Source organism: Lichenostomus cassidix, chromosome 28 (genome assembly GCF_008360975.1).
Source record: "Lichenostomus cassidix isolate B80296 chromosome 28, HeHo_3.0, whole genome shotgun sequence".
In the NCBI taxonomy this organism is placed as follows: Eukaryota; Metazoa; Chordata; class Aves; order Passeriformes; family Meliphagidae; genus Lichenostomus; species Lichenostomus cassidix.
The window spans coordinates 529,272-549,192 of record NC_139508.1 but is presented as its reverse complement, the minus strand read 5'-3'; the positions used below and the strand labels follow the sequence as shown (position 1 = coordinate 549,192).

The following is a 19,921-nucleotide window of genomic DNA, read 5'->3' as shown; positions in this document are numbered from 1 at the left end:
CATTTTATTGAGGAACGGATGTGGCTCAGCCTTTGCGATTCCAAAAGAATATTTTTAAATGCTGAGGTTCTCCCCCAGCACTTCCTTTTATCTCCACAAAGATGTGCAAACCCTACCTGGAGGTTCCCTGGGGTGGGGAAATGCTGCAGGAAACTTTGAATCTCAATATGGTGAATTTGCCAGATACACTTTAGCAGTGTAATGTCCTTTTCTGTCAAGAGTGTAGCACCTGCTTGGTAATAAAGTTATTTTTCTTGGATATTTTGTGACTGATCTTGCAGTGCAGCAACAGTATTTAATTTACCTTCTCTGGCTACTGGTGGATGTTACACTCTTACTTCTCTCAGAAACTGCAGGTGTTAAACCAGACTGACACCGAGGAAGGTAATTGATTTTTATAAAATGTCCCTTTTTCCTTATCATGATGGATGTTTAATCCCCTTTAATTAAAACAGGGAGCCAGCTTTAGCTTTTAAGTTATATCATCTCCTCTCCAAAACACTCCCTCGCTGGAAGTGGATCATGCCTAATCTGTTTGACTTTGATATCACAAAGTACACTTTATGCCAGAACAGCAGTTTATGTGGAATTAAGGACAAATTACCAAAGGAACTTTAAAATAATATGATTAGTTGGAAGCACTGGTCACAGATACAATTACATTCTAGAAACACTTCTGGGATTCTGTCCTGTGACAATCTGAAGACTGCAAACCTGAGGGTCCATGGGGTTACCCCAGACCTTTGTTGGTTAAAATATTTTAGAATTTCAGCTTTCTTCCCTCCAGGTTCCCATTGAGACTCCCTGGGTGGGGTAAGTGCTCAGCAGCCAAGGAGGGCAGATCCATAGGAGGACTTGTGGCTGCCCCTGGATCCCTGGAAGTGTCCAGAGCCAGGCTGGACAGGGCTTGGAGCAGCTGGGGTGCTGGAAGGGGTGGAATGAGTTGATATTTAAGGTCCTTTCCAACCCGAACTATTCTGGGATTCCATGACTTTCTTGTAACATCTACAGTTTAACAGGTTTGTAGTAGCTGGGAGTGCAGCTGTCAGCAGGGAAACCTCACCTTTCTGACAGGACTGTGAGGGGAGATCTGAAGTGAGAGGTGGTTGTTCCTGTGGGAGAGAATTCTCAAAGGAGCCCTTTCTGTCCCTGGCTGAAAGCTTCTCCTGAAGCAGCAGCAGATCTGAAGTGCTGAGATCTCCCTGGTTTTATTTCTCACTCTTGTCTTGGGGAGCACTGCAGCTTTCTTAGCTGAACTCTTGTCCTGTACCTCCCCAGGACAGAAAATGTTAATCCCTGAAAAACTGCCTTGGAGAAACAAAATGACCTAATACAGTCATGGAGCTTAACTCTTGCAGCTTCTCTGCTCCTTTTCCATGCAGAGCTCCTCACCCCTCTGCTGTGTGATGTTCCCTCTGTCCCCCTGCTTTGACACTCTCCCAGATGTTCCCTGAGCCTGCTGTAATCCCATTGAGAGCAGCTGCTGTGACATTCCTGTGGGGCTGCAGCAGGCAGCACTTGTCCCTTGCAGCACTTATTGCCTCCTGACTTACCTGGCAACATTTATTGCCATCCTCTCAGGGTCACTGCCCAGCCTGGTGCCATCACTGCAGGGATGTGACTGCAAGTGTTATTGTTGGGATCTCCTTGCACCCTGGAGATCCTGAGATTCCTAAGCTACATTAGCTGGAATCGCAGCTGAGATTTGCTCTTGAGGGAGCTGATGCTCCATACTGAGATTTTTAATTTTCCTGGTTCTTGGTGTTAGGGAATTCAGGAGGAGATTCTGCAGCCTTTCCTCCCTCGATCCCCAAGGTCTGCATCTTCCACGGGAAATGTTTGAGGTGTCCTTGCTCTTAAATGTGTTGCACATTTGCTGTTTGTGTGTTCCAGGCCTGGCAGCAGAGGTTTAGAGGCTTTTTGGGTGGAGTGGGGAGAAAGGAGAAGCAGGAAAGGCCATTTGGCTGTGCTGGCAGCTCCTCACAGCTCCCAGATTTCCTTCCTGCTCTGCTGTCCCATGTAATCTGTTTTACAGCTCTGCAGTTTTGGATGGAGAAAGAACAGAATTTATGGTGATGGTTGATTTATAGATTAACTGCAACACCATTTGCTCTCAGGCAGATTTGGCAAAGCAAGACCCTTTTCTGTTGATAAAAGGCAGAGAGAAAGGAACAGGGATATTCATTAAAAGGAATAAAAGGAAAGTGAGATAAAGTATGGCCAGGCAGAACAGCTTTTCACTCTCCTGACTCTTTTAAAATGAAGGTGAAAGCTGCTTTGGAATGGGCTTTCTGCACTGAGAACCTGTGTGAATGTTGATTTGCTGGGAGATCCATGGCAGGAGGGATGTGTTGGGATGCAGAGTTGTATCCCCCTGTAATTCCCTGATAACTGAGAGCAGAGAGCAGTGAGTTATTAACACAGCCCTGCAAGCACTGCAGTCATTAGTTAATCAATACAAACCTCTCTGCCCAGCTCAGCTCCCCAGCCCTTCATCCTGGAGGTGGTGCTGTGGGAGAAGGATGAGGTGGATCCAGCAGGAAGGGACAGTGCTGACTGTTCTGCTTTCAGAATCCTCGGGGTCACCACGCTGTGCAGGACCTGAATGAGCTCTGACTTGTGTTTGTGGATTATCTTCCCAATCAGGTGCTGCAATTGGAATAGTGGAGATTTCTCTTTTTAATAGACTTAGGTTTTTGTGGTCTTTCATTAGGCTGTTGTAGACAGATTATTAAAAGGTCATTTTTCTGCCGCAGAGGAGGCACAGGATTTGGGGAGTTAGGACTCATGTATTGCCTTTCTTCATTCCCCCTCATCCAACTGAGAGAAAATGCCACGAAGGTCAAGCCAGACTCTGGGATTGATAGAATCAACTGTGGAACTTGTCTGAGGAGATACTGGTGCTCTGTGAGAGCACAGCTGGATTGAGCTCAGCCTCAGCACCCCTTTAGCTCAGCTCAGTGCTGTTTGTGCTTCCCCTCCAGAGCCCTCTTGGGTTTTTATTCTCACCCAAACCCACTGCAGAAGGTGTGGAATTACTTTGTACTTTGCTGCCATTTTATGTTTTGGTCTGTGCATTGTTTGGCCATCTTTACTGAACCTGTTCAGTTGGTTAAAGTGACAATTCTACAGGTTGAGGTTCATCTGTGAGTTGTACCTGACCTGGCAGAGAGGAGACTCTTCCCACCTGTGGTTCCTTTTTGCACTTTCCATAATGATTTTGGAAGGAGGAGGTGCTGATCTCTGATCACATCCCCATTTTTGAGGGAGGAGGTGCAGGTTTGGGATCACATCCTCAGGTGGCTCCTGCCCCACTGCCCTGGTGATCCACGCTGTGTCTGCAGCACAGTAATTGCTCAGCTCAGGAGCCCCAGTTGGGTTGAGAGAAGCAGCTCTTTGATCCACGAAGGCTCTTTGCTCCAACTCATTCCTGCCTTTTGAAAGTGTCTGCTCAGAGCTCAGGCCTGATTTGAAATGAAGATCTATGGAAGTCTGACAGGATCACAGATTGGTTTAATAACAGAGGCTTGGAGCAGAGCACTGAGACAGGAGGGGAGGGAGTTGTGCTTCCATGCTCCATCTCCCTCCTTCAGCCTGAGCTCACTTGGGCCCTGTGGGACAATGAGCTTGCAAATTCCAGCTTGGCATAGTGCTGGAAGCAGGGCTTGGAAAGGCCAGGAGGAACCCAGAGTGCTGCTGCAGAGCTTTGTCTTTATTCACATTTTGTTAACACATTGGCAGAAATCAGCGGGGATTTTTTTTTTTCTTTACTCAGCAGAGAAAATTGTCGAGGGGTGATGCCAAGTGCAGCACAAGTGTGGTTTAAAATAAGAGGAGCCTGTAGTAATGACAGCACTTAAATAGCTCTCCGTGCTGTCTGAGAGCTGGGCACTTGTTAACCCTTAGTGTCCCAAGGAATGGAACTGCTGGGTTTGCATTGCCTTCATTTCCTGCTGCCCAATCAGCGACACAGAGGGGATCAAACACAAGAAATAAAGGCAACTTTACAAACTGTGTCAGTGATCTTTATCAAATCCCAGCTACAACACTTGTGGCTTTGATGCTGACAGGAACACAGTGCTCACTTCAAAGCACTTGTAGCTGGAAACGGTGCAGTTTGATGGATGAGGAGCATTAAACCTTTGGAATGCTGGATTTTTTCTCCTCAAAATAGAAAAGAGTGTGTAGAGGCATCACACCTCTAGCACAAGAGGTTTCCTAATCTAAGAATATCTTTCATTACTCATGAGCAAATTCCTTTTGTTCTGCTGTAGGCAATTATCTGTGGTTTTTTTCAGGAATGCTTGTTGCTGTGCCCAGAGAGGGAGGAACTCACACAGGTCACTTGGTACAAGGCACAGATATCTCTGATCTCCCCTGGTTACCTTTTTTCCTGCTTGCTTCTGGAGTTGAAATGAGCTATTATATTAGAATACAGGCTCTTTGAAGCATAATCTTTGCTTTTCTTTCTATCTGTATGGCATCCACTACAAAAACAACCAGTAATTAATAATCTGATTGCCAGTTTAGGGAAACAAATGTGATGTGAACAGGTTCTTCAAAACAAATAACGGGGAATGGCAAGGGGATGAATATTGTAGTCATTCATCTCTGCTGAATTGTGTACTAATTATCTTCTTGGCTAAACTGAATGAGTAAATGACTTCATAATGTTTTTCCCCAAACACCTTTTCTTAGTAAAATGCCTCCTTCATGCTGCTCATTCAGGGCAGGCAGGGCAGGCTGTGGGTTATTTTTGCATGTGGAGGGAGAGACACTCAGTGTGCTCTGTAATTTTGTGCTTTGTGCCTGGCATTTGTGCTGTGGAGCTGACTGGACTGGGCCAGTGAGAGTCCTTCCAAGAGCAGATGGTTGCTCACATTAAATTCTCTGCTTTAAAATAGTATTTAAAAATTGCATTTGGAGTTCTGGAAAAATCTCCTCTTTGTATTCATGGAGTTGGGGGTTAGTGAATCACTGTGAAAGTAGCCCATTGTGCTAATCTTGGAGCTCAGTTGTACCTCTTGAAAATTCATATTGCCTTAAAATCAGAATTTTAAAAAGCTCCTGTCTAATGTCACTTCTTGAAACTAATGGCTCTTTAATCCTATTTCTAGTTCAAGGCAACTTTAGGGGTTGAAGAGTCTTTTAGAAACACGTGATTGGCACAAGTTGGGTTTGACTCTAATCTTCCAACACGCAATCCCTAGGGATTTGATCCCAGCTTCAGAGTAACCTGAGATATTCTGCCCATCCCAGTGGGAAACAAATGGAGAGTTTCCAATCACAGCTTCAGTTTCTCTAGGGAAGGAGGAAGTTTTTCATCTTGCTGTTCCATTAGCAGCAAAATCGCTGCCAGTTCTTCATATTGTGGCAAATGAGGAAGTTCTATGTGTGGCAAAGTGATAGTTGGAGTGCAGTGGGTGAGTGCTGGGTGTCCTTGGTGCTGCCCAGCTCTCCTGAGCAGCTTTGCCCTGATTTTCTCCCTGTGCTGCTTCCCCAGGGGCTGCAGTGAGCAGCTGTGGGAGGCAGGTGAGTTTGGTGTGTTTTGGGGTTGTAATTTGGTCCTGTCATTACCTATTTATCCTAATTATGGCTTTTGGAGTTGATACTCCCTAGCTTCTGTGTTTATCTTTCTCCCTGGGTGTATTTCAATAAAAATGTCATTATTTGAAATCGTTGATGCTGCTGGTTAAAGATACTGAATTCCATCATCTATTGTCCTGTGAAATGATCCATTAAAGATAAAACTGCAGGCACTTGATAAAGGTTCTTTCCTGGGAGCAAGGAGCTCTCTGATCCCTGGGTGATTTTATCTCCAGAGCAGTGTTTGCATTCCTGATGGGAAGGAGCCACAGCAGAAGGGGTAGGAGGGAAGCCAGAGATTTTCCTTTCCCCACCAGGATCTTGAGGAGGAAAATGGATATTTCCAGCCCATTCACTGTGGTCAACCTCAGATTGATGAGGAGAAGAAGAAAAGGAGTTGATTTAAGTATTTTAACGAATTGTTGGGAGAGAGGCATGAAGGGAGGTTAATTATGGAGGAAGGTAAAGGTGAGGAAAAGAGAGGTGGCTGAGAAGGGAGGTGGCAGTGTTACCAACAAAGGAACAATCTGTTCTTCTTGTTGAAATACCTTTTTTCTTTTCCCATACAGGCAAACCAGCTTAAATAGAGCATTGGACAATAGGAGTTGGACTCTGATCCCTGTGGGTTCCTTGCAGCTCAGAATATTCTAGGATATTCTAATTTGGAAACCCCATTTCTACCCCGAGCTTTGCTCTGGCAGTGAGCAGATGCTGTGTAACAAGTGTTTTACCTTGTAGAAAAACGAGGCCTTAGAAGCAGGACCTGAACTCTGCAGGGAGAGCCCACCCTGGGCTCCTAATGGTTCTGTTGGGTGATAAATTTTCCTGATGGACGAAGGGGTTTTCTTTGCAGGCTTTGCTGCTGTCATGGGGGCTAAAGATGTTGAAGGTCAGGGTTCAGATTCTGGGTTTATGGACACCCTTTGCCTTAGAGAGACTGAAATAGCAGCTTTTCATTCTGCCTGTTGTGGCTGAGAGCAGCTTGGCATTTGAATCTTCAAAGGGTCAGTGTTCTTGGCACAATTAAATCTGCTTTGAAGACAGATAACTCACCCCAGCCTGACACATGGGTCTGGGCATTTGAAATGTGCTGCTCCCGTTGTGTTTCTGTTCCTTATTCCAGTAATTATGGAGTGTTAAACTGCGTGGGGCTGCTTGGGCAGACCTTGTGCACACACTGTGAAATTGAGTTTCTTACCTTCTCACAGGAGCAGCACTGAAGTGACATTTCCAAAGCCTTGTGGTTGAACCTCCTCCTGCCCATGGAGCCCAGAGAGTGCAGGGCTGAGATTTGGGGAATTAATCACTGCTTAATTGCTCTGTGTTGGTGCAAGAGAGTGTAAATGAGGTGTGGAACAATGTGTAACTACCAACAACTCTGGGAGGGACAGCTGGAGCAGGAAAAGGGCTTGGAAGCTTTGGGGAATGTTGGATGAAGGGACAGGATGGTCTGGTCCTCTGCCAGAGGTAGTGATGGCTTCAGGTGAGAAAAATTCCTCCTCAACAAGGAGAAGCCAGGGATGAGCAAGCCTTTGCTGTGTTTGGAGTTTTTAGTGTCTTTTTGGGCACAGGAAGCCAAACCAGAGCTGGCTGCCTGTGCAGAGGCAGCAGTGAGGGAGAACCTGAGGCTGGAAGGTCTCTGAGGAGCACCTGGTGAATTCTCTGTCACATCATTCCATGAGGGTCTCCAGAGGGTCCCTGCAGCCCAGCATGGCCTGAATACTCACTTTTACTGACACACTTGTTTAATTCTTAATTCACAAGACATTTGCTTATTTATTCTGATTGTTCCTGATAATAATTCTAAGCCATTAGAGGAGAAAATTGTATTCAGAAATGCTGTTTCACACTTTATTTGTTTGATGATTTAGAGCGATAGAAAATAGCACATTTGCTGGCTTTTATAGTCTCATAATTATCCACATCCATCAAGCCCCATTCCAGGGGAATAAACAAAACACCAAGAAAATTACACTATTAATGATATCCTATGATGGCAAACAGGACAGATCTTTCTTTTGTGGTAAGGATCGAGAGAGGTCTGTCCAGTTGAACTCATGTTGGGAAGGAATTCCTCCCTGGGATGGAATTCCCAGAGCAGCTCTGGCTGCCCCTGCATCCCTGTGAGTGTCCAAGGCTGGGCTGGAGCAGCCTGGGACAGTGGAAGGTGGGTGGAAATGGATAATATTGAAGATCTCTTCCAACCCAAACCATTTTGGGATTCCATGATTCCATATGAACAAAAGCAAGCTGCCACTCCAGGAAGATCATTTTCTAACACCTTTATTGCTTTGGGGCAAAACCTTTTGGACCTGTGATCCTGACTGAAGAACTCAGGAAATTACATGGAAGTAGAGATCAGAAATGCTGGAATTAGGTTTCATGAAGTAAGTTTGGAAGCTGAGAGTCTTTCCTGCAGAACAGCAAGTTCTGGATGTGTACAAGTGGTACTTGATCCACTTCAGGGATTTTCTGTTGTTTTGGTGGAAAGTAGAAAAAGGTAATTTAAAAGGCTCAGTATATTACTTTCAGGTTGTTGACTTCGGGGTAAGATGACATTTGAGTCACAGAACTATAACTTTTTTTGTCTTGAGCTGTTTTTTCTTTCCCCATTCCGTAAATCTCGCTCTCCCTGGCACAGCAGCAGCACATTTTTCCTGCTGTAATCCCACAAAGTGCTGAGTTGGAGGGTTTGGGGTGAAGCCTGGCCCTTTGTCTTGGTCACCCTGTGCAAGGCTGACCCTTGGAATGTGGACTGAAGGTTGGTTTGCAGGCTTGGAAGGTGATTTATCTCCAGCCAGCTGCTGGTTCAGCTCTGTGGCCATAAATGTCCCTTTTTCTGGGACCAGGCTGAGCCAGAGGGGCAAATCCTGCAGGGGAGCCCTGGCTGCAGGGCAGTGCTCCCAGCCTACAGAAAAGGGAATTGTTGGATGTTTTTTCACCATGCATAGAGCTGGGCTGCCTGTGGAATTCATGTTTTGCAGTTTGCTGAGCTCTAGCTGTGGGGATGTGACAGATTGTGCTGAGGGACAGCAGGACTGGTGTCCCCAGCAGTGCTGGGTCTGTGCACAGAGCAGGAGCTCAGAGCCACCAGTGGCACCCAGAGCCACCTCTGTGGTGCTCATTGCTCACTAACTGCCCTCTGACTGCAGCAATTTTTAATCCTCCCATTGCTGTTGTGCCTCTAATCGATCATTTGGTGTGGAGATGGAGCTCAGTCTGTGCCATCCATGCAGCAGCCTTCTGTTTCTCTTCCTGCTCTTAAATAGCAGCCCAAATTCTGTCTTTATTGCCTATCTTTATGTAAATCACTCAGATTTGTGAGCAGAATTTGACCTACTTTTAATTCTCTTGTGCAGTTAATATTTTGAATTCCTAAGAATAAATGCAGAGGGATGTGTAGGCTCTGCTTCCTAAAGACCATCCCAAGAAAAAAAGTGAATTTCTAAAATTGGAGTCAGCTATTACCATTCTGTGCTGGGGTATTTTGATTTGTATATTATTACATATAGTTCTTTTTTATAAGCTGGAAATTCCTCCTCTCTGGCTGGTTTCTATCCAAGCAAGTCTTTTTTCTTTGTCTCTCCATGGGCTGTTCTCTAAAGCCTCGCTTGGCTTTTTGCAGGCTGCAGTTTCAGATAACACAATAACCATGTTCCAATGTATTAAACTTTTAACATCCTCAAGATTCAATTAATCTTATCTTTACAACTCCCAATTACAGGCACTAATTAAGTGAAGGTTGCATTGTAGACTGGGGATATTACATTAATCATCAGCAGCCTTGTAGCCATAAATTAGTTCTTTCCCAATCCTTCAGCATTTTTCCCAGAAGGAATGGAATGTCTCATTTCCCTGTTTTAAGGGACATTAATCCCACAAAGGAGCTTTGGATCGGGATTAGTTTTATCACATTTATGTAAGTGATGAATGGTCTTTGTAAAATAAAAGCCACTAGCTTTGTCCCAGACAAATGAAATTGAATTGTTTGATAATTACGCAATTTAAGGCACTGTCAAACTTTGGTCAGGGGATGTTGGGAGTCCATCGCTGCATTTATTATTTTCCAAGATTAGGTGCTACAGAGTGTTTTGCCTTAAAAAATTTTTTAAGCCATTGGTTGAAATCAGCTTAGTGCCTAAATCCTGGAGCTCCCTCCCTGTGTGATTTCTGGGCTGTTGTCCTGCCAGCCCAGCCCAGGTGGGATGGATTTGGTGTCAGGTTGTGCCTTCGAGCTGCTGCTCCTCTCCTTGTGCTTTTGCACTTGGAAATGGAGAATTTGTGAGGCTGAAATCCCCCAAATCAGGTGCATTTTGAGCTCTCACCCTGAGCTGGGCACCTGTTGTCAAATCCCCTCCTGCAATATCCTCTTCCAGCAGGTGGTAATGAGACAGGATGGCTTTGACATCTTTATTGGAAATAGCAAAAATAATGCATTTTTTATTATTCGTTTTGAAGAGAAGTTATAGCTGGCAATAAATGCCATTCCCACAAATGTAAATTCTCAGAATTCTCTGTCACAAAAAGCAGGGAGAGCCATATTTAATTTGCTGCAGAGTGTAACCAATGATTTACAAATTTCCATTGGCAATATTATTGTGTGTCATCATGTTAAACACGTTTAAATGTATCCTGGTATAGTTCCCTCCTTACAGCCTGAGCACATAAATCTTTGTCACCTGGGTTTTGCTCCTGGGAAGATTGTGAACTTCAAGGCACTCAGAGAACTGAGAGCTTTTGGGAAGAAAAAGAGCTGTTTGAAAGCTCCCTGATTTTTGTAGGTGATGAGCACACCCAGCCCTGTGTCTGTGACCTGGGGGACTTCAGGCAGGTGATTGCTTTTCTGGAATTATGTTCAATAACTTGCACTCAAAAAAAATTTCATTCAAATTCTTTTGCACTTTATTTACCCCTAATCTAAGAAAAATATATTTAGGAAGTGTAGAATTTGTTCCCTTCACCCTTTGATGATGTTCTCCTCAGCAGACCCTGCATTTTCATTCACCTCATCAAGAAAATTAGTGAATACTTTTAATTCCATTATTTCACATCAGGCAGTAAAACCCAGGATGGACATAAGGACTGAGCCATGACTGCTTGAGCTGTGGTGAAGAATATTTACTTCTTTGTATAAAATGAAAGTTGTTTACACAGATAAAGGTTTTATTCTTTTCCAAAGCACACAGATCCTCCTTCACACCTTTTCAGCCCATCCAGTGTTTCTTGCTTGTTAATATTTAGCACAATTTGATTTTGCAGATATTTTCCCCATGGAGAACACACCTGCTGTTCCCTGCACTGAGTTATTTCTGGCCTTTCCACTGCTGCATCATCACTTTGTCTTCTCGATTTTCCTTTTACCTTGGGAAATCTTGAGATTCTGTTTGAAAAAACGTCAGGAAAACCCCACACTTCATACACCATGTCTAAGGACTTTTATTAAATTGCTGTTTTTTCCATGGATTAAGTGTTCCTGATGCCTTTCAGAGGTGTGGAATGTTGGTTATCTTGCCAACCATTGTGTGCTGTGCTGAGGGTTTTTCCCCCACTCATTCCTAGCCTGTTCCTTTCACTATTTTTCCATGAAAAGCTGATTATTTTGACTTTTGTCTGTGTGTTGTCTCCCCAGGTATGCCATTCCCCCGGAGCACGGCAAGAGGCTGGAAAGGCTGGCAAAAGGTGAGTTTTGGCTGTGAAGGACTGGCAGTGACCTGTCTGTGACAAAACACTCCTCCAGGCTCCAGGAACTGCTGTGCTGGTAGAGCAGCCCCAGAGCCACAGACTTCCCAGGGAATTTTGCATTCCAACCTTTTCCTCAAAGCCTTGATCTCCTGACATGGTGTGACCTGAACTAAAATGTCTTGAAAAACACTTGGATTTTGAGGCTTGGAGGCCAAACCCTGCCATGCTGGGCAGTGGGTTTAACCCACAATGGTTTGGGTTGGAAGGAACATTAAAAATCATTTAATTGACCCAGCCATGGGCAGGACATCTTCACTGGACCAGGTTGCTCCCACTTGAACACTCCTGGGGTGGGGAAACCACAACCTGTTCCAGGGTCTCACCACCCTCACAAGAAAAGTTTCTTCCTGATATTGAACTTATTATTGAACCTAATTTCCCCTCGTGCACTTTGTACTCATTACTCCTTCACCCTGTACTGATACATTCTGGTTTTGGTGGTTTTCCTTTTATTTTAGCTTCATCCTCTTTTATTTTTCAGTGCAATAAAGAGCATATTAAAAAAAAAGCAAAGAAAGGGAGGGAAAGAGAAAAGGCAAATGGAGTTGGGGAAAGCAGAGTTACTTTGAGCTGGGGCAAACTCCCACCTCTCAAGCTTCAGGGAAGATGTCTGGCTGCAGAAGTAGATATGTTTGAATTTGTTGATGTTGTTTCTATTTTTGTTCACTTGCAAACGTTCGAGGAGCTGCCCAGCTAAAAAAAGCTGCTGGCCCAGAATAATTAATTCCAAATCTCAGTGGTTCATCTCCAGCAAGTGGTTTAAAAGTGGTGGTGAAGGTGGGAGAAGGCAGGAAAATCTGGAAAACTGTTCTGATGAAAAAGATATGAAGTTTTAATGCTGATTTCCCAGAAAACAGGCAAATTCCTGTAATGCCCTTTCCTGCTGACACTCTGGCTGTCATACTCAGGGTGATTGTGTGGGGAAAATGCAGAATTCCTGGGATGATGTCCCAGGCAGGATGTTGTTTTCCTGGGCACTGAGCTCCACCACCCCTAAATACAAATAACACTGCAAATGGCTGCTCAGAAATGTTGCATTTCAAAGCTACAGCTCAGTCATTTGCCAGGTTTTAATAGAGGAAAAAAGTAATTTTTATAAGAAGTCAATCAATCAGATGACTTGTGCTCTGCAGACTCTGAAATACCACTCCAAGTCTGACAGCAGCAATAATAAGTTTCTTGTTGTTTGTAACTAATTTTTACAGATGATCAGTTTTCAGGCACGAGGATGGTTTGTGCTGTAAAATCAGGAGCAAATTATCAATGATCTGGTCTTTATTTTAGTTTGCTGTCTCTGGAAGCTGGGATGAGTGATGATTTAACTCTGCAAAGAGCCAGTATTGCTGCCTGGCCATCCCCTGTCCTGTACATCAGTGGGGAGAAGTTTACTGTGGAGAAATGAGTGTGCAATTAATATGGAAAATGAATAGCTGAGCTGTAAATGGGCTCACTGGGAGAGCCATGGAGCCCACGGAGAGAATGTTAATGTGTTGCCATGTTATTGGTGCTAATCACTTAAAATGTGCTTCTTTATTAGTGGCTTTAATGAGAGCCACTTAAACTGTGCATTAAAAAGAGGAACTGCAGAGAGGGACGACAGACTGGGTAGCAGACAGTCGTAATTTTAATTGAAATGCTTTTAGTACAAAAATATAAGAAAACCTGGGATCCAGTAATCCTTTTGACTTTCTGAAACCCCTTCCGTTATGTCTCATCAATTAGTTTAGGTTCCAGAGCTTGGGGTATTTGTTTTCCTAAGTGGTGATGGGTTTGAGTCCCCATAAACACAGAATTTGTTATGGAATCACCACTTGGAGGGAAAGATGTGATCTTGAGGAGAATGGTCAGTGTTTACCACTATTTTAGGATTTGTGTTAATAACTCAGTGTGGATCCTGGGTAGAACTGAACACTTAATGGTGTTGAGGTGCTAACTGGCTCAGGTCCTGCTGCCTCTGCCACTTGGTGGTGACCTCTGTGTGTCCCTCCTGCCACTGCCTGGGATGGAGATGTTTTCTTTCCCTTTTTTTCACTGAATATTAACATTTTTTTCCCTTTAGGTTGTGATATGTAGGGCAGGTTAATCTGGAATCTAACGGATTGTATTATTTTCCCAAGAACAATGCAGCAGTGCTGATGTTCCTCCTCTGAATGTCTCCACAGGGTTTTTCCCAGGAAGCTCTCAGGGATGTGATGCTTTCCTCCGACACAAGATGACCCTCATTTCTCCTTCCATCCTGAAGAAATATGGGATTCCCTTTGACAGGGTAGGTGGATCCTGCAGGGATTTGGGATCACAGCACCTCTCTCCTGAGGAAACAATTCCCCACGAGCCACTGGGGAGAAATTGCCTTCATTTCCATGGGCATTATTGTGCTGAGTGCATCCCATGGGGTCAAACCAGGTCTCCCTGAGAAAAGGAGGATCTGGGGTTTGGCTGAGGCACTGTGAAGCAAAAAAAGCTGCCACTGAACAAACCCTGGCAATTAGGGAGCCTCTCAGGCAGGGAGGGATGAGCTAATTAGGATGTTGTGGCTTCTCAATGGGCAGAAAGCCCCACTGGTGATCCAGGAACACTTTTCATTTTCCTGTGGATCCAGTGTGACCCCAAGTGGAGCTGCCTGTGCCAATTCCCTGTTGTGTAAGAGTTTGTGCTGCTCTAAGCCTGGAAGGATCCCTGCAGCTCTTAAGCCCTGATTTGAAGAGAGAGGTCATGTTTATTTGGTATGATCATTTTAATGTGCTTATTCTTAAAGTCTTGTGGCAAGAAGTAAATCTCCTGAGCCAAGTGTGGTTACAGGGATTTGTATCTGTGCAGAATCAGTCAAACTGCTGCTGGGTGTTCAAAGCACACAGAGCCAGAGCTGCCTGTGCATGGGAAGTGCCCAAGATGCTGCTGCAAACTGGTTTCATGGAATCATGGAGTGGGTTGGGCTGGGAGGACCTTAAATCCCATCCAGTGCCACTTCTGGCATGGCAGGGACACCTCCCACTGTCCCAGGCTGCTCCAGCCCTGTCCTGAATTAGTGACTTTTGAAGGAGGAGCACTGTAATTCACAAACAGGGAACAAGTGCCATTTTTCCTGAGGAATAGAGATAGCATCCCTTCATCTGAATTCTTGGCAGATTTCAATGAAGTGAATAGGCAGCATTTATAAATCTCTATAATGGTGTTCTGGAAAAAAAAAGCCCAGATCAATACTAGGGCTTTTTAATAATTAAAAATGTGTATTTCTGTAATCTCCTATTGATTTCTCCATTTATTCCTCAAGAGCTTGCAGAAGTCAGTAAATTTGGGGCTTTCTCCATGAGTGGCAGTTTGTGCTGGCTTTCCTTCAATAGTTATTACTTTTCTGCATGGCCTATCCATCATCTGGAGTGTTTTCTAATTTATTGTGGGATAATTTTGACAGCAGTGCTGTGGACGATGTGGGCTTGAAATGGAGACACCAGGATGTGCTTTCAGTGACAGAAAGAGAATCTTTTCATCTTCTGAAGGCAGCAGAGTAGTGCTGCTGGGATTTATGCAGGGGATTTATTCAGGTTGGACTTCTACCTCCTCCAGAAATCCTGCAGGAGCTTCCTGTGCATCACAGCAGCTTTTATTCCCTCTTTTTAAAATTATTCTTCTAATGTTAATGACATCAGCAAGTTCAGATGTTGGCCCAGCCAAGGGGGGAGATGTTTGAACTTCTGTCTGTTTACATTTTCCATTTGGCCTCGTCCTTGTGTTTGGAAGTGCAAATCCTCTGGAGTGTGGTGGGCTCTGAGCTGTGGGGTGTGAGTTATGGCTGTGGAAGGAATCCAAATGGAATTGCTTGGCCTGTGGCAGCTGGGAGAGATCTGTCAGCACTGCTGGGCTGAAGGACAGGGAAGGTCAGGCTTTGCCTCTTCCATACCCCATGGAAGGGAGTGAGGGGGCAGCTGGGCTGGGAGTTGCTCCCATGGCTCAGGCTCTGCTCTTAACAATTAAATTCCTTTTTTCTCCAATGGTTTTTCTGCATGAGATATAAAAAGTCTAACTTTTGTAACTGGTGCAAGTGTGAATAGTTGAGATCATGTGACCCCTCCATCCACTGTGCTGAGTTTTTCCTTCCCTTAAGAGAAATACTAGAATATTCCTGCAGTTCCCCAGGAATTGTTCCAGGCTCAGCCAAGAGCTGGCAGTGACTGTTCTGCTGATGCTCCAGAGCAAAGAGATTTAATCAGTGGGGTTTCTAATAGGTCTCTGCTCTCAAGCTGCTGCATTAAGTGACCTGTGGGGTGTCTCCTCCTTTTTTCCTTTGTTCTGCAGATCACCCAGGAAGCTGGAGAGTTTATGATCACATTTCCTTATGGTTACCACGCTGGCTTCAATCATGGCTTCAACTGCGCTGAGTCAACCAACTTTGCCACTTTGCGCTGGATTGACTACGGGAAAATGGCAACCCAGGTGGGACTGGCTTGGGATGAGGGTCAGGGAACACCCAGGAATGGCAGTGGGGTTGGCATTTGTCCTTATTCTTAAGGACAACATGGAAAATGCCACTGCTTTGGGATGTGCTCTTTCACTGCCCCACGTCGCTGGTTTTGCCTCGTGATAATTTGGTTTATTCTGAGGCTGTAGGAGTGACTTTCTCAGGTGCTTCATGCTGCATTCACCTTGTGAACAGGTTGGTTTGGGATTGCTAAACTGGAATTAGTTTCCTGATGCATCCAAACTGCATTTCACAGTGAACAAGGTGGCTGATGTAACTGAATACAACTCATTAGGTACACACTGAAGGGGAAGGAATAAACTGGAAATACTTTTAAGCTTTAATAACACAATGGTAATAACATTCTGGAAATACCTGAATTCCTCTAATCTGTGCACTCAGTTAAACTTGGAGAGTTATGTTAGTGTGGTTATTTCTCATTAGGGCAGATTTCTGGTGTGTTTTGTTACTCTGGTTTTATGACAGCACTTGTACTCCTTTCTCCTGGTTTGGAGTCTGGAGAATAACTGATCAGCAAAGCTCATTCAATAGAATCTGGGAAGTTTTGCCATGGGCAGGGGCACCTCCCACTATCCCAAATTTCTCTAAACCCCATCCAGCCTGGCCTTGGACACTTGCAGGGATCCAGAGTCATCCGTTTGGATTTGTTCTGCAGCTAAAGGGATGGTAAGAAAAACCTTAAACCATAAGATGCCTCAAATCAGTGTCAAGTGTCTGAAGCTCGAAAATAGCCAAGCAATCTTGGTTTAAAAATGTAAAAAATGGTGTTTGTCTGCTGTGACCTTGTAAAGCAGGTTTATGTGTAGCGAGTGGTCATGGTATTACACCCCAGAAAATGGGGTTTATCATGGAAATTCAGACAGACCCTTAACTACAACAGAGCCAGCAGGCACCACTCGAATATTAAAAGCAATTTTGGGTTCAGCCATGTGTTCACAAACAAGTGACATTTGGGAAGTGCAGTTTTAGATGGAGCCTCCATGCTTACATTGTTAAGCAGCGTAGCGTGAAATTACTGAACAAGCAGCAGCCGAGCTCGGAGCAGATCTGGGGACAGAGTGGAAGTGTGCAAGGAGATGCCCAATTTATTCCCATTGCTCTCTGTGCCTCTTGTCTGTCCTGAGCTTCCTGGTGCTCTAAACCACCTGGTGATTAACCCTGGGGTCCTGCTGAGGGGGAGTTGGTTACACTGGGAGGCAAAGCTTGGTTTAAATCTCATTTAAATCTCAGGTTTAGCAGGACCTGAGGAAGGATCAGCTGAGGGTTTGCACTGGAGCTGCCTGTGCCTCTGAGGGGAGAGAATTCCTGGCTGGAAGGGTGCTGAGGCCCTGGAATGGAATTCCCAGGGCAGCTGTGGCTGCCCTGGATCCCTGAAGTGTCCAAGGCCAGGCTGGATGGGGCTTGGAGCAGCCTGGGACAGTGAAAGTTGTCCCTAAAATAGGGACTGGATGGGCTTTAAGGTCCTTTTCAGCCTAAACCATTCCACCATCCTTGAGTGTGTGATTTTTAGTTAACTACTGCAGCTTTCCCGTATTTAAAAAATGGCTTTATTGATTCATATACTCCCAGGCACAATTAGATTATCCTTGCTCACATGCAGGCAGCTTTAGGGATTTTTTTCTTATCGTATACTCGTTTATAAAAGTTCCTGGGAACTCTGAGCTGAGCAAAGCTCTGCAGGCAGCTGCTCTTCCTGCACTGAAGCAGCTGCCTGGTTGATTCTGTGCTTTCCTGGGGTTCCCAGCACAGCTCTCTTGTCCTGCCAGCACTCAGGAGACTGGGGACAAGGCAAGGTTCCTAATTAGCCAGTTGTAATGTTCTCCTGGACATCATCCTGGGGAGGAGATGTGGATTCTGCTCTGCTGAGAGCTGAGGATGTCAGTGGTGCAGTGCAAGAGAGGAAGGTAATGGTTCACCTCGGAGAGCAGAGCTGTGCTAATTGCCTGCCAGATGGGTGCAATGTTCTGCATCCCACAGAGAACCTGCCTGGGCTGTAAAAAATACAGAATAACCAGCCTGGAGTGTAAAGATCAGCTGCTGAGACACTGGTCCTGCTCTAATTGCAGAACAAGTGTCACTATTAGAGAAAAAAAAATAGCAATGGCTGCAGAGTTGTGTGGGAAACCAATAGTGGGCAAATCCACTTGGATCTGTAAATTTGTAACCAGGATGGAGAGATCCTTTAAAATTCCAGTGGAAATTGGTTTGGTGAATACCAAGTGAATAATCTAAGCTGTCCTGTTTGGTTCAAAGCTGCTTGAGAAGCTGGTGTGAGGTTTTGGAGTCTTTCTCTCCTTGGTGCTTTTGCCCCTTGGCTCTGATTTTCTGATCCTCCCATTAATTGCTCCTCCAGCCTCAGTGCTGAGTGTGGTTTGGGACAGACAAATGTGATGTGCAGAAATCTTCAGCACTGCTTTTCTCTGCTCTCAGCCAGTGTCAGTCTCCTCAGCTGCAGAGGAAGGGGATGAATCCTCCTCCATGGCCTCAATTCCATGGTGCTACCCCACTGGGAGATGGATTCTTGCCTGCAGCTGGACATTGTGCCCAGAAGTGCAAGAAATAACTGCTTTTTAACTGTTCTCCCGTTTATTGCCGATGTAAATGTCTCCATCTGTCCTGGAGGAGCCTCGAGTTGCTTCTTCCCAGCCAAGGTGACTTTGAGGCCAACTCAGCTTGTCTCTTCTACCCGATCCTTGGCACAGCTGTGCCTGAGCAGCAGATTTGGGGATGGGAGAGACCTTCAGCTGCTCCTGGGGCTCCCTGGGACAATCCTGCTGTGCTGGCAGCAGCTCTTCCCAAATTCATTCCAGCATTCCTTGCAGCTCAGACTGGCAGGGAATTCCCTGGGAGATGAATCCTGTTGGACTGACATGGTTGTCACTGTCACAGTGCAAAGCACGAGGAGACCCAGGAGAAATGAGTCCAGAGGGTTTTTCACAGCCTTGGGGATCCTGGCACAATGTTTCAGCTAGCTGAAATCCAAATATTTGCTTTGGACTTCAGCATTCCTGAGTCAGTGGTAGAGCTGAGCAGGGATGAGTTTATTTGTCTATACTACAGTTAATGTTTGCCTGCATAGGCAGAGCTTAGAAATTAGGGAGAAATATTTCCCTTTGTTCCCTGTAGCTGAACTTCCTCAGTCATTTGTCTTCCATTTGTCATATTTTTTTCTGTTTGATTGTTGAAAAAAGCTGCTGAGTGAAAGCCAGGGAATTGCAATTTTCATTCCTCACCATCTTCCTTTAAAATTTCTTTTTATTTTGCACCATGAGCCTGCAGTTCCTTGCTGCATTCCTGGTTTTTTGTTTCTGAAAACCCACTGACAGCCAGAGGGTTTGACCAGCTGTGCCTTTACCCAAACAACCCTTTTAACCCCAGGGGTTTCAGCAGAGTTGTCCTTCCTGCAGCAGAGGTGGCCTGGGAGTCTCCTTCTATTCAAACAGACCCTTTCAGGGGTAGAGTTTTAGCAGAAATTCAAATCCCAGCTCAGCTTTTCTATTCTTTGGCAAACTGGACTGAAGATAAGTGGCTGGGAGGGGAGCAATGGCTGCACTTTCCTTTCAATTATCTGCAGCCACTCCTGGAGAAAGTCTGAGTTCCTCTGGCTGCCACTTGGTGATTTCCTTTATCTCCTGTTTACTCCAGAGAAACTGCTGGAATTCTCCCTCTCCACATCAAATGGGGTCAGGCTGCCCTTCCCTCCCCAATCCTGCATTTTGGGTTCTGCAATCAGCACTTCACCTCATCCCAGGCACTTTGTGGGTTTCCCATCAAACCTCTCACTGCAGATCCTCCTGCTCTGCTGCTCAGTCCTTTGGGGAAGGAAAACACAAGAAAATCTCTTCCCTTTGGATTTTACTTACCTACCAAAATCCCAGCCTATGATCTTTTACGTGGTTTGTTGCTTCTAAACCTTCTCCTCGCTCATTTTTTCTGACTATATATATATAAAATATTGAAATAATCTCCAATTTACAGTTGGAATATCTGTGATTTAAAGTTGTCTAGCATATAATTTTCCTGGTAAAATTGAAGCTTTCTTCTCACGACTAACATTTTAGTAGATTTTCCCCTCAATATGTCTGTATTTTCCAAGAAAATAAAACTTGTGAGGTT

General features: G+C 44.9%; 1 protein-coding gene across 3 annotated transcripts in view; it reads left to right on the top strand.

The window, feature by feature from the left end:
- Positions 1-19,921, top strand: part of KDM4B (lysine demethylase 4B) — a 67,335-nt gene that overhangs the window by 16,080 nt on the left and 31,334 nt on the right. For all 3 annotated transcript variants that reach the window (XM_085040632.1, XM_085040631.1, XM_085040634.1), the window contains exons 6-8: positions 11,216-11,265; positions 13,491-13,594; positions 15,622-15,759. In XM_085040632.1, coding sequence (XP_084896758.1) covers positions 11,216-11,265; positions 13,491-13,594; positions 15,622-15,759 — 292 coding nt within the window. The remainder of the gene's footprint in view (positions 1-11,215; positions 11,266-13,490; positions 13,595-15,621; positions 15,760-19,921) is intronic.